This window comes from Chelonia mydas, chromosome 7 (assembly GCF_015237465.2).
Source record: "Chelonia mydas isolate rCheMyd1 chromosome 7, rCheMyd1.pri.v2, whole genome shotgun sequence".
In the NCBI taxonomy this organism is placed as follows: domain Eukaryota; kingdom Metazoa; phylum Chordata; order Testudines; family Cheloniidae; genus Chelonia; species Chelonia mydas.
Genome location: NC_057853.1, coordinates 17,560,708 through 17,574,914, shown reverse-complemented (window position 1 = coordinate 17,574,914; position 14,207 = coordinate 17,560,708). Strand labels below are relative to the sequence as shown.

The following is a 14,207-nucleotide window of genomic DNA, read 5'->3' as shown; positions in this document are numbered from 1 at the left end:
ATTATATTTTAAACCTTGGGAACAACAAATCATAATAATAAAAAATAAAGTCCCCACCCCCCTGCAATCTACCTATTTTTTAACCTTTATTATTTGGGACAGGTCATGATCCTGGATACAATCCTACAGCTTAGTCAGCAACTTTGCTGCACCGTCTAGGCTATTGCTGTTGTGTGTGGAGCGCAGGGGAAGAGCAGCCACCACTGAGCCACTCCTTCTCCTCCTCCTGTGCATGGTGAGTGATGATGGGTGGGGAGAGATGCGGAGAGGGTGGAGCCAAGGCTCTGATACTCCCTCCCCACCAAGTACCAGGCAGCACAGCTGAGTTAGCATGGAGGAGTGTGTGAACTGTACCAGGAAAAGCTCTGATGCCACTTACTTCCTCCACCAAGCAAGAGGGAAGCAGGGAAGCTTCTGGGTTGATGTAACTACTCCATAATGAATGGATGGCAAGGTGCCAGTAAGCCCACTGGAAGGATTTCACTAAAACACTGCACGGCAGAATCCCTGACCCAAGGCACTTATAACCTAAGATGCAGCTGAATGGGTTGGCAGCCCAGGACAACTGCCCTTTAACTTCCAGACCTCCTGCTTTGAAATGGCTAACTTTGGAACATTGAAAAGATGAAACAAGACACCTTAAATGAATAAATGCATTGCATTAACACATTTCAAAAAGCACATGAGCTCAGAAACAACACCGTAAAGGCTGCACACGTAGTAACAGCCCAAGAACACAGCTGGGAAAAGGTGTGTGTGTGTAGCTTTTTGAGTTGAACGTGTAATCAATAGAACAACAAGCCTTATTCTTTTTTCAATCACTACATCCTTTTTTTCTCTATTAATCCTTTAAAAACATTAGTGTCATTGGCGTGTTTAGTGCCATTACTTTGCAAAAATGAGAGCACAAATCCCCGACATCATTGGAGTAGCACCAGTAGAGAATTTGGCTCTTAATAGTCATTGGAGGAGCACCATTGATTTCAGTGGGAGTTAGGCACCTAAAGACCTTTTGAAGATCTGGGACTTAGTACTTACGGGAAGCCAATGCACTGAACTGAGTAAAGGACCATTAACCCAATCAGGGAAAATGTCTGAAAAGTGAGCTGGCTCAGGCACTGATTCAACAAGGCACTTCAGCACATGCTTAACCTTAAACATGTTTAAGTGCCTTGCTTGATAGTAATGGAATTACTCACATGCTTTACATCCAGAATAATCTTCCTAGGGAATTGATGGGTTCCTCACTGTGTGATTCCTTAAAAATGGGCTGGACAAATTACCAGAGAATACAGAGTAGGAAATACCTTTGCACTTGACATAATGGCCCTTTTTTAATCCCTAATTTTATGGGCCAAAACCCCTCTGACCTGAAATGTGCAACTTCCATTGAAAACAAAGGGTCTCTTTCTCCTCTTGCTTGCACGGTGGTATATCTGAACTAAATGCATTAAAGACACTAGGGTGTCTCGTGTTAAATACTGCATGAGTGAATTAGGCCCAATGAGCTAAAATCTATTCTTGTTTATACCAGTGCAACACCATTGATGTTAATGGGGCCCCACAATTCTAGGAATTTTAGCTAATTCTTGCTCCAGTGTTAAGACAGCTGTAACTATAGGGAACATAGAAACATGGCAACAGGACTGATTAGCTAAGACTAAACACCATTAGGGAGGAAAATGAATTCCCTAGTTTATCATGAGATCAAACAAGCAAATAACATACCCCCCCCCCACCTTCTCAGCAAATAAGCCAAAATCTTTTATGAAAACCAATCTGGTAATTATTTAAGTGACTTAGTCAAATATGTTTGCGGTCATTGAGGTAAATATTCAGATGTGGTGGGGAGGCCCAACCGCCCGGTTTGTAAATGTAATTTGGGTCTGAGAAAAAAATTGGGCCAAATGTCTGCGGCTTCTGTGCCTGCCATTGAATCCTGGATACAGCTTGTAATAGCTGCATGTTTAACTACCTGATTTATGCCCACAGTTAGTTAGCGGGTCGAAATGCCATGGTATGCGCTTGCAGCCACAAAACAACAGACACAAACTGCACCCCTCGAAAAGCATGTTCAGCAGTCAAACATTTACCCAGTAAGGTTACCTGGATTTAAAAGCTTAAATGGAAACACACCTGGAAACAAAACTTTGTCATTTACATCATCAATCCATACACTTTTGGCATATTGCAAATTAAAACAAAAGCGTTTACAACAGCCACTATTTGCAGCAATAATACATAACTGTGCTTCCTGATACTATTTTGAGCTAATGGCTAACTAAACCGACCATTTTGCCATGTACCCTAATGTACTTTAGCTTTCTCACACCCTTATTTGTTACTTAATAAATGCATGTGTTAATCTAAGGTTGTGGTCCATGAAATAATTACAGAGGAAGTTCTGCTCTCCTTTACATTAGATTGAATGTGTAGTAACTGCATAGGCATCCCTGGTTACTCCAGTCTAACTGAGAGAAGAATATGGTGCACAGTCTTTTAGGAAAACTTCGAAAGTGTGATTGTTGGGTGAGTGATTGTTTCTGCTAGTTTTCTCCACCAATTGCTCTAGACTTCCTTGCGTAGGGCAAGTTTGATGCTGCTAAAGATCTGCCCCAGGGCCTTGCACAGTGGGTCACAGAAGGTGTGGATGCAGAGGGAGTAAATTCTGCTGACACACTGGATTTCGATCACGTAGCTTTTGATGCAGGGCACCACTGCCCAGATATGACAAAAGGAGATTAAAGCAAAGAGGAAGCCCCAGATGACTGCCAGAGGGATTCCCAACACAACCGAAAGCAGCCGGTAGCACCAGTACTTGCTGACTGTGAAGGTGGTGTAGCTGGTTTTCCATACTCCATCAAAACTGTATGTACCTGCTGGCTCAGCAATGACATCTTCAAAATCCACCTGAAATGCAGACAAGACAGAGGGGCGGGTTAGGAGGGTGCCACTCACACAGGATTCAAGCAGGGCAGGTAATCATCATCCAACTGAAGAACAGTGCTCACAGTTACTCTCCTGTTTATTGGCCAGTTGAGATCTCTCATACATCGGCATGCTCCTATTCTAGTAGTGAGGATTCCAAAGTTTCTGAAGATGGAATCTTAACATACAAGTAATTGTTTTAGATCTGTAGAAGCACAGATCTTTCAGCCACAGTACAAGGCTCCTTTTAATCTCACTTCAGTCTAATACCATCTTCCTCCTGGAAATTTCAAAGAGATTCCTTGACGTAATTCTGATAAAATTCTATAGTTCCATCTGTAGCAACCTTACACCTTTACACTCTCTGTTTTTCATTTAGGTATGGAGACACAGCCAGTCTGTCCTATGTTCATCCCCTTATACAGCAGTTAGTGACAGTAGCAAAGTGCTTTAGGCCAGTATGTTGGAGGACATAAAAAGGAGTCAGATTTCTGTTACTGAGGCAGCAACACTGCAGAAGAGGGCAGCAGCAGATCATTGCAGTAGGAGAAGAACATGAGGAGAAAGAGGGATCAAATGTATTTGAAGAGCTCATTGGAAAAGAAAATATTGTGAAGTGGAATTTATTTTTATTGTGTGAGATGATGTCACTGGGGTGCTTCAAAGGTGAAGAAATTAGAAAGATCGGCAGTCTCCTGTGATAGCTTTTGCCCTGAGCGGTTTACTTAATAAAATGTGGTCATCTGGGGAGGGATGTTCTTGCAGAATCTACTTCAAAGAGAGGACAGTGGACTAGGGGGGAAAGTGAGCACATTACATGCTTTTCACATGTCATTAAAGCTATATAAAGGCCAAAGGAGGACTAGAGATGGGATGAAGTGACCTGGAACAGTTCAGATGTTTGCAACCAGGGGCTGCTGGTCCATTCTCCCCGTGTACAAGGTAGCCATTTGGTGACATCTTAGAACTAGGGGCTGAATGGCTCCAAAGAGTTTTGGTTCCGTTTTTAACTCAAAAATTTGCAAACGCAAACTTCATCTGCAACCGAAACTGGCTGACTCCAGCGGAGTTGCTCCTGATTTACACTGTTTGAAGTGAGAAAAGAAATCAGACCATGATTTCCATCTTCTCTATCTCCCCCTCCTCTCCTGCCTCATGATTGAATGCAGGGTATTTTAACCTCTCTCTCCTTCTTTCTTGGTTGCTTAATGGCTTAAGGATCTTCATGCCTCCAGTAATTTTTTTGTGTCACCCTGTGTGCACCAAACAGCACGGGGAACATTTCTGCCCTTAATGTTCCACAGCCACTTCCTATGATTAGATTCACATCTGATACATAGTGGCTGCAGAAAAAGACTTTGGGATCATAGACAGTCTTTATTCTCACTAGATATGATGGACATTTACTGCTCTCACTCACATGGGTGTCTGATCAAAAATAGCCTTACTCCATATGTACATTGGTATAGCTGAGTGCTGTGTCTGGAGCAATATATTTACAGGTATTAACAAACCAGATAGTGACGTGTAGAAGAGATACAAGAATGCATGTTTGGTGGGGAACATATGTTGGATATAACATCACTACCCAGCTGTCCCAATCCCATTTTGCCCTGCTCATTGAATGTCCATCTACAGCATGCTAGCAGTTGCGCGTGGTGGCTGATCAGTGAGCCTCCTAGTTCAAATATTAACCTGGCCTTTGCATCACCTATCTTCAAAAGTGGCTCTTTTTCTAAATGCAGAAACCAAAGCTCACATTCCAAGACATCCTCTATTGATTTTAAGAGGTTCAATCCACACTCATTTATCGCATCTGAATTCCTGTGATGCTTCAAGGAAACAGAATAATTTAACAGAGCCTTTTCAATCTTCTCTCTTACCCCCAAGGGGCCAAATTCACCCTTGGTGTAACTCCATTTAAGACAATAAAGTTGCACCAAGCCCACACTCTTCAATGGTAAAAGTTAGAGACAACGCCCTTTTGAGGTTCAGTCCAGTATCCCTCGCTCAGTGTCTCTGTTGATCACGGCATGAGGGAGAAACAATTCTATTCTAAATAAGACTGTGACACTGTGAACACATTCAGCTGCCCCATCAACTTCTCCACTGCTCCAAACAGGGACAACTTGCTGACACAGTGTCCTGAATTTTGGCAGGTTTTTTTTTAAAGGTTCACTTTAATTCTTTAGAGTGACATGGGCATGAGTCTTTGTTTTATATTTGGCTTCCTGCTCCCCAAGACTAATGGGAAAAGGTCAGGCAATTGGCAAGCTACAGCCACGGAAGTTGGAGTGACTATGTTCAAAGAATTAAACAAGCACATTCATCAGAGACGGGAAAGCCACATGAAATCATCTAGTCAGTTTATGCATCTCCCTGGCAATGCAGGATTTCTCCCTACAGCACATTTTCAAACTACTGCCCTCGATAATTCCTCTTCCTCTGGCATATTGTCCAGCTACACCCTATATTTAGAGATTTAAACATACAGTAGAATTTGAGCCTGATATAAAAGCAAAATACCAATAGATTTATTGCACTAAAATGCAGAGATGCATATAAAATCAAAGGCGCTCAGAAAATGTACCTTTATAACATCTTCATTAATGTGCTTTGGATCTCTGTTCACCAGGTCTATTTCCTTTGTGTGCTGGTCCTTTATTATTATCCGCTCCTCGAGTCCAGTTTGCTCTTCTGCCATAGTTTCTTGATAGAATGGCGCAAGTCAATTTAAAAAAAGTTCCAGAACCTTTGCTCTGCTGGCAAAATACCTCGAAAGAAAGTTGTGCATTCAGTATCTCAAGCGTTGTGCTCTTCTTTACTAAGCAAACCCCACCCGGGATACCAGTGAACAGCTGCCTTGCTATAGCTTCAAGACCCTCTGTGAAATCTGCCTGTGGCAAACCTCCAAGCTAAAATTAATATTGTAGCTCACACTGAGGCCTGAAAGCATTCCTTAAAGGGGCACTGGACTCATCTATGCTTTCATACCATACAGCTATCTTTTCAAAGGAGTTAGCCTGGATGATTCAGAGAGAGATTGAAGAAGGGTAATTTTAAAGAGAAAACAATGCAAAATACATTATTGGAGGCTTTAATGGGACTGCACTCTAGCGCGGTGTTAATTCAAGGTATAGAATAGACAACTTCAGGGACGCTGCAGGGGTACATGCTGGAATAGGAGCTTAGAATCCATTTCCAGAGTGCAGTATGATCGCACTCTTCTGGTTTAGCTTCACTGGTGACTGCAAGGGGGGGCTTGGATTATCCTACTCCCACATGGGACAGTCTAACAGTGGTGTCTGTGTTAGACTAATGCAGTGTCAGGACTGATCACCATAGTTATGTCTACTGTTGCAGAGGGAGGGGATAGGAAGTAGGCTGAAGGTTCCTTGTGCCTCCTCGCCTCTTGTACACCTGTGTAAGGCCAGCCACAATCTGGACCATGGCACCACCCATTCATTCTTCGGTGTGCCCAACGGCAAGATGTAAGCCCACCCAGAAACATACAAGAGACATTATGGGCCAGATAGTGGCTAGTCTTTGAGTAGGTGTGGAGCCTGCTCCCTGAGAATAACTCCTGGGTCTCACAGCACCCCACAAAAGGGTAAGGAAGGTGAGGTGGGCTGAAGTCCCTGCATCCTACGCACTAGCTAACTGGCTGGGTGATGAAGAGGGAAGGGAGAAACGTACACAATCTGCTCCTAAGGGATTGTGTAGCAAGCACGCGCTCCCCTGTATAGTGGAGCACAATGTTTCCCTGTGCTATCAGGAGGCAGCATGATACATCCCATTGCTCCCACTGAAGCTATGCAGCTTTGCACTTCCCCCAACACAAGTCATCAACTAACTATCAAAAAGCCAGGCAACACAAATAAGAGCAACCCACGGGCAGCACCATGATGAACTATGCTCTGTGCAATCCTCATATCAATAAGGGTTGTATTTTAAACATCCTTCCAGCTCCCCATTACCAAAGGAGACAGAAGAAAGCAACAAAAATGATACATAGATCAGAGTGCAAGACCATATGAGAGGCTGAGGCAAATAGAGTTATTTGGAGCCTGTAAAATAAGTGACTCAGGGGAGGCAGATCATGGGCTATAAATATCTCCAAAGAAGCTATACTGTCACGGAACAGCCGAACAAATCCCCAGAGTCCTTTTAAAAGGCAGCCAAAAATATATAGTCTCGGGGAAGGAACTTTGAGTCTTCTAGCTTTTTCACGTAAATAAAATTTCAACCAAACAGAAATAATCAAAGTCACAAATCAAGAAGGGCCCATACTAACGGATATTTGGCTTCCTAGAAAAGTAGGCAAAGTGCCATCATAACTATATTAATTAGGATTCATTGAACACTTATTGCATTTAAATATCCATCTGCTATCTCTTTCCAGTGCTTTGTAGGTTCTGGTGACTAAGTTAGTACATTTATTCTAAACAGAGTGTAAAAAATTTCCAGTATGAAAAAAATGATGTTTACGGACATCTTAGTTTGAAGAAATTACACAGACTATCTGGACAATAACTAATCATTATTTTCTCCTGCCATAGACATGAAGGGATTGGAAAGGCCTCGCTAAATCATCTAGTCCAGTCCCCCGCACTGTGCTATCATGTGCTATTGTGGAATAAACAACTAAACGAGAGTTATTTTTCAGTGTTAGATTTTCCCTAATGGGGGTTGCCAGTATTACCTACATTAGCTCCTGCACAAGCAGCAGGTTCCCACAGCAAAGTTGCTGGCTGGCTGGCCCGTTACAATCCAGTGAGGTTAGATAAGACAAACGCGGTCTGTTCACAAACAGTGTGTTGTGACATACATCAACGACCAAAACGGGCCAAATTCAAATAGTCTACAGTGAAAAGCAAGCGAATGATTCACACTGTTAGAGGACGGTACAGTAAGGCAAATAGTAATGGCTGGCATATAAGGAAGAAAGGGCCTGATTGTCCCCGTACTCTGTACCTTGTGTAACCATTACAACTGAGCGAAGAGGGAGCAAAATGCATGTAAACAGTCCTGCAAAACGCTAGGAGTCAGACTGGAAGATGGTATCTTCAAACCCTTCTGAGCCGTCTGTGTCATTAGGGATTCATTTGCCAGTGTTATTGGCTGGACTGGTGAACGGATTCAGCAAAGGATTTGTAGAATTTGCAATTCAGTCAGAAGAGTAGTAATGTTTTCATTGACATGGGTTAATAGATTTCTAGTTGGGAACCATTCCATTTATTTTTCACACAAAGGAAGCTAAGATCACGGCTAAATACAAAAAAGGAACCTATTAGCATGTCATAGTTCTAGTCTCTATAGTAGGCAATGGTGGCCATGTTGGATGGGTATGTCGATCTAAGGAAAGAATTCTCTTCCCTCAACTGAGACAAGCCGCGTTGCAAGATGATGCCAAAGCCGAAACATTAATGAAAATGTGAGATTTCACATGTTCTGTGACTTCTCCCAAGAGGCAATACTTCAGTCAAAGATATTTGTGTCTCTGTGTGTGTACATAGACATTTGTGTCTGCATGTTGTGTGTGCGAAGGGAGATTTGGGATGTGTTGGAGGTTTGGAAGGGGTGTTTTCAGTAGGTCCACAAAGTGTGAGGAATGGCAGGTGAAGGGAGGAAACTATTAACGGCAAGAGTTTACAGCCCCTGTCCTAATGTGCCTATGTAAATGATAAGTCTAGTTACCTATAGACTTGATTTTGGTCTCATTCAGATTGTACACCAGTCTGACTTCACTGACTTCATTTACAGAAATGCAGAGTCAGGTCCCAGACTCACAAGAGTTGCAGGGCCTGATTTGCAGAAGTGCGGAACATCTATAGCCACAGCTGAAGTCAGTAGGTGCTCTGCACCTCTGAAAATCAGACTCTATCTGCTATGCATTTCAGCTGATTATCCCTAGCATGATCTGAGCAAAAGCTGGTAGCAGGTTATCCAACAGTTGCCTCACTTCCCGTTATAACTTTCCCGTTATAACTTCCCGTTATAACTTTCCTGTTATAACTTCCCGTTATAACTTTCTGAAACCTTCATGTCTTTCTCACAATGAACAATGAGTAGAGACAGTTAGCAACCGCACAAGCAGCAGGTTCCCACAGCAAAGCTGCTGTCTGGCTGGCCGATTACAATCCAGTGGGATTAGATAAAACAAACGCGGTCTGTACACAAACAGTGTGTTGTGACATACATCAACGACCAAAATGGGCCAAATTCAAATTGTGTGCAGTGAAAAATACAGCTTTAATTCAGTCAGCTGGTTCTACTGAGGTCATAGACACGTAGGCGGGGGTGCTTTTCAACATTAGCTCCGTTGGGCCTATGATTTAGTACTGGACAATGCGTTCTGGTTTTATGGTCTCTTTCCTTTACAAGCATCTTGCTGGTAAAAAGTTCCTTCCAGGTCAAAAATCTGCCATGCAGAGAGAGTCTGATTTAGAGGCTGTTATGATGAGGCTGTATAATGAAAGCAGTAGGAAAAAGGAAAGAGATATGACTCATTAGAGGAATGATCATTGCCTACAGACACAAGCAACTACCAAATAAGAGTCGGTGATTTATAGTGAAGATTTTATTATGTAAGCAACAAACCACTAACGACTGCAGCCTCTTGGAATGGGGCTAAAACATCACAACAGCAAAAAAAATACTTTCCCTTCAGCTTCAACACCCCCAACACAGTGCCTCTGCTGCTTTCATCAACAACAGTCTTTGATGTTTGAGGTTAGCAGTGCTGAGGTATTTTCTGTACAAACCCTTTCTCCTTAACTACCTCTTTAAAACAGTTCATATAATGAAGCACTAAAACCGGATTTCATTCTCTCTTTCATTGGTTGAAACGTGACAGGCCTCTTAAAACCATCTCTCCAACAAGGGCACCTTTTGTACTGGTAGGGACCTGACTGAACTCCAACCACCTTCTGCTTGCTTGAATTCTAGAGTGCACCATACTGGGTTTCATATTAAAGTCAATGGAATCACCCAAGAAAAAAGATATCTTCAACGTGTTTAAGGGGATCACCATCTGGTCCTATGAAAGCATATGTGATGGCCGCCATCTTGGCTAACACACGTGGGATTGAAGCAGGGACCTAACCAGAGCTATAAGCATGAGATGCTATGGTGTGAGTTAAAGAGCCTCCATCCCATAGCTAGGGGCTGTAACAAACTCAAACCATCTCAGGATTGCCACAAAGGCAGACTGTAACCCACACTGGCCAGTGGGTTTTATGGAAATAACGCCCCCCTCCTCCCCCTCCCCACAAATTCAGGCCCAAATTCAGCAAGGTATACAAATACGTAGTCCTAGTGTCTTCAGTGCTCACATGCATAAAGTTTGGCATGTGCTTAATCAAGTGCTTAAAGTTAAGCATGTAACTTGGTAACTTACTGGATCAGGGCCCAAAGAAGATTGTTGATGAACAGGAAGAATCATAGAATCATAGAATATCAGGGTTGGAAGGGACCTCAGGAGGTCATCTAGTCCAACCCCCTGCTCAAAGCAGGACCAATCCCCAATTAAATCATCCCAGCCAGGGCTTTGTCAAGCCTGACCTTAAAAACTTCTAAGGAAGGAGATTCCACCACCTCCCTAGGTAACGCATTCCAGTGTTTCACCATCCTCCTAGTGAAAAAGTTTTTCCTAATATCCAACCTAAATCTCCCCCGCTGCAACTTGAGACCATTACTCCTTGTTCCATCATCTGCTACCACTGAGAACAGTCTAGAGCCATCCTCTTTGGAACCCCCTTTCAGGTAGTTGAAAGCAGCTATCAAATCCCCCCTCATTCTTCTCTTCCGTAGACTAAACATTCCCAATTCCCTCAGCTTCTCCTCATAAGTCATGTGTTCCAGTCCCCTAATCATTTTGTTGCCCTCCGCTGGACTCTTTCCATTTCATACCCTTCTTGTAGTGTGGGGCCCAAAACTGGACACAGTACTCCAGATGAGGCCTCACCAGTGTCGAATAGAGGGGAACAATCACGTCCCTCGATCTGCTGGCAATGCCCCTACTTATACATCCCAAAATGCCATTGGCCTTCTTGGTAACAAGGGCACACTGTTGATTCATATCCAGCTTCTCGTCCACTGTAACCCCTAGGTCCTTTTCTGCAGAACTGCTGCCGAGCCATTCGGTCCCTAGTCTGTAGCGGTGCATGGGATTCTTCCGTCCTAAGTGCAGGACTCTGCACTTGTCCTTGTTGAACCTCATCAGATTTCTTTTGGCCCAATCCTCCAATTTGTCTAGGTCCCTCTGTATCCTATCCCTACCCTCCAGCATATCTACCTCCCCTCCCAGTTTAGTGTCATCTGCAAACTTGCTGAGGGTGCAATCCACACCATCCTCCAGATCATTTATGAAGATATTGAACAAAACCGGCCCCAGGACTGACCTTTGGGGCACTCCACTTGATACCGGCTACCAGCTAGACATGGAGCCATTGATCAGTACCCGTTGAGCCCAACAATCTAGCCAGCTTTCTACCCACCTTATAGTCCATTCATCCAGCCCATACTTCTTTAACTTGCTGGCAAGAATACTGTGGGAGACAGTGTCAAAAGCTTTGCTAAAGTCAAGGAACAACACGTCCATTGCTTTCCCTTCATCCACAGAACCAGTTATCTTATCATAGAAGGCAATTAGATTAGTCAGGCATGACTTGCCCTTGGTGAATCCATGCTGACTGTTCCTGATCACTTTCCTCTCCTCTAAGGGCTTCAGAATTGATTCCTTGAGGAGCTGCTCCATGATTTTTCCAGGGACTGAGGTGAGGCTGACTGGCCTGTATTTCCCAGGATCCTCTTTCTTCCCTTTTTTAAAGATGGGCACTACATTAGCCTTTTTCCAGTCGTCCGGGACTTCAGCCGATCGCCATGAGTTTTCAAAGATAATGGCCAATGGCTCTGCAATCACATCTGCCAACTCCTTTAGCACTCTCGGATGCAACGCATCCGGCCCCATGGACTTGTGCTCGTCCAGCTTTTCTAAATAGTCCCAAACCACTTCTTTCTCCACAGAAGGCTGGTCTCCTCCTCCCCATGCTGTGCTGCCCAGTGCAGTAGTCTGGGAGCTGATCTTGTTCGTGAAGACAGAGGAAAAAAAAGCATTGAGTACATTAGCTTTTTCCACATCCTCTGTCACTAGGTTGCCTCCCTCATTCAGTAAGGGGCCCACACTTTCCTTGACTTTCTTCTTGTTGCTAACATACCTGAAGAAACCCTTCTTGTTACTCTCAACATCTCTTGCTAGCTGCAACTCCAGGTATGATTTGGCCTTCCTGATTTCACTCCTGCATGCCCGAGCAATATTTTTATACTCATCCCTGGTCATTTGTCCAATCTTCCACTTCTTGTAAGCTTCTTTTTTGTATTTAAGATCAGCAAGGATTTCACTGTTAAACCAAGCTGGTCGCCTGCCATATTTACTATTCTTTCTACACATCGGGATGGTTTGTCCCTGTAACCTCAATAAGGATTCTTTAAAATACAGCCAGCTCTCCTGGACTCCTTTCCCCGTCATGTTATTCTCCCAGGGGATCTTGCCCATCAGTTCCCCGAGGGAGTCAAAGTCTGTTTTTCTGAAGTCCAGGGTTCATATTCTGCTGCTTTCCTTTCTTCCTTGTGTCAGGATCCTGAACTCGACCATCTCACGGTCACTGCCTCCCAGGTTCCCATCCACTTTAGCTTCCCCTACTAATTCTTCCCGGTTTGTGAGCAGCAGGTCAAGAAGAGCTCTGCCCCTAGTTGGTTCCTCCAGCACTTGCACCAGGAAATTGTCCCCTACATTTTCCAAAAACTTCCTGGATTGTCTGTGCACCGCTGTATTGCTATCCCAGCAGATATCAGGGTGATTGAAGTCTCCCATGAGAACCAGGGCCTGCAATCTAGCAACTTCTGCGAGTTGCCGGAAGAAAGCCTCATCCACCTCATTCCCCTGGTCCAGTGGTCTATAATAGACTCCCACCACGACATCACCCTTGTTGCTCACACTTCTAAACTTAATCCAGAGACTCTCAGGTTTTTCTGCAGTTTCATACTTGAGCTTTGAGCAGTCATGCTGCTCTCTTACATACAGTGCATCTCCCCCACCTTTTCTGCCCTGCCTGTCCTTCCTGAACAGCTTATATCCATCCATGACAGTACTCCAGTCATGTGAGTTATCCCACTAAGTCTCTGTTATTCCAATCACATCATAATTCCTTGACTTTGCCAGGACTTCCAGTTCTCCCTGCTTGTTTCCCAGGCTTTGTGCATTTGTGTATAGGCACTTGAGATAACCCGCTGATCGCCCCTCTTTCTCAGTATGAGGCAGAAGCCCTTCCCTCTCACGCGCTCCTGCTCGGGCTTCCTCCCGGTATCCCACTTCCCCACTTAACTCAGGGCTTTGGTCTCCTTCCCCGGGTGAACCTAGTTTAAAGCCCTCCTCACTAGGTTAGCCAGCCTGCTTGCGAAGATGCTCTTCCCTCTCTTCGTTAGGTGGAGCCCGTCTCTGCCTAGCACTCCTCCTTCTTGGAACACCATCCCATGGTCAAAGAATCCAAAACCTTCTCTCCAACACCACCTGCGTAACCATTCGTTGACTTCCACGATTCGACGGTCTCTACCCAGGCCTTTTCCTTCCACGGGGAGGATGGACGAGAAGACCACTTGCGCCTCAAACTCCTTTATCCTTCTTCCCAGAGCCACGTAGTCTGCAGAGATCCGTTCAGGGTCATTCTTGGCAGTATCATTGGTGCCACGTGGAGAAGCAGGAAGGGGTAGCGATCCAAGGGCTTGATGAGTCTCGGCAGTCTCTCCGTCACATCGCGAATCTTAGCTCCTGGCAAGCAGCAGACTTCTCGGTTTTCCCGGTCGGGGAGGCAGATAGATGACTCAGTCCCCCTGAGGAGAGAGTCCCCGACCACCCCCCCCCCCACTACTGTGTTTATTCACAGGCAATGCAACAACCAATAAACAAAGAGAAATTGGACAAAGTTCAGTATTGGCAGGTCCTGATTTAATAAACCATATCCAGCCTGGGTATAACTCCATTTGAGTCCTTCCTAGTTAATGCTGGGTTCGCTTGTTTACTTTCTGCAGCATTAAAGCTAGGCCTGCCCACCATGAAGATAAATAATCCTCATGCTCTTCAAGAAAGGAGAGATGATCACATCCAGAACGGAGCCCCCACACAGTCTGGAGATCAGGCATATGAATTAGGAGTGTTTAAACAATATTTGCAATTTTTTTTTTGAGACAAGGGTCCTGTGAATAAAAGCAGCATTAATCCG

General features: G+C 44.3%; 1 protein-coding gene across 1 annotated transcript; it reads right to left on the bottom strand.

Moving 5' to 3' along the window:
• Positions 1 to 644: 644 nt before the first annotated feature.
• CAV3 (caveolin 3) lies at positions 645 to 9,870 on the bottom strand. The gene is made up of 2 exons (XM_007061273.4): positions 5,519 to 9,870; positions 645 to 2,910 (listed from the first exon to the last, which is right to left on the bottom strand). The coding sequence occupies exons 1-2, from the start codon at positions 5,630 to 5,632 to the stop codon at positions 2,569 to 2,571; spliced, it is 456 nt and encodes a 151-aa protein (XP_007061335.1). The 5' UTR covers positions 5,633 to 9,870; the 3' UTR covers positions 645 to 2,568.
• Positions 9,871 to 14,207: the final 4,337 nt, after the last annotated feature.

Coding starts and splice junctions, on each gene's coding strand:
- CAV3 (XM_007061273.4), bottom strand. CDS start 5,632: ATGGCAGAAGAGCAAACTGGACTCGAGGAGCGGATAATAATAAAGGAC. Junction 2,911..5,518: donor TTAATGAAGATGTTATAAAG/GTACATTTTCTG, acceptor TCTGCATTTCAG/GTGGATTTTGAAGATGTCAT.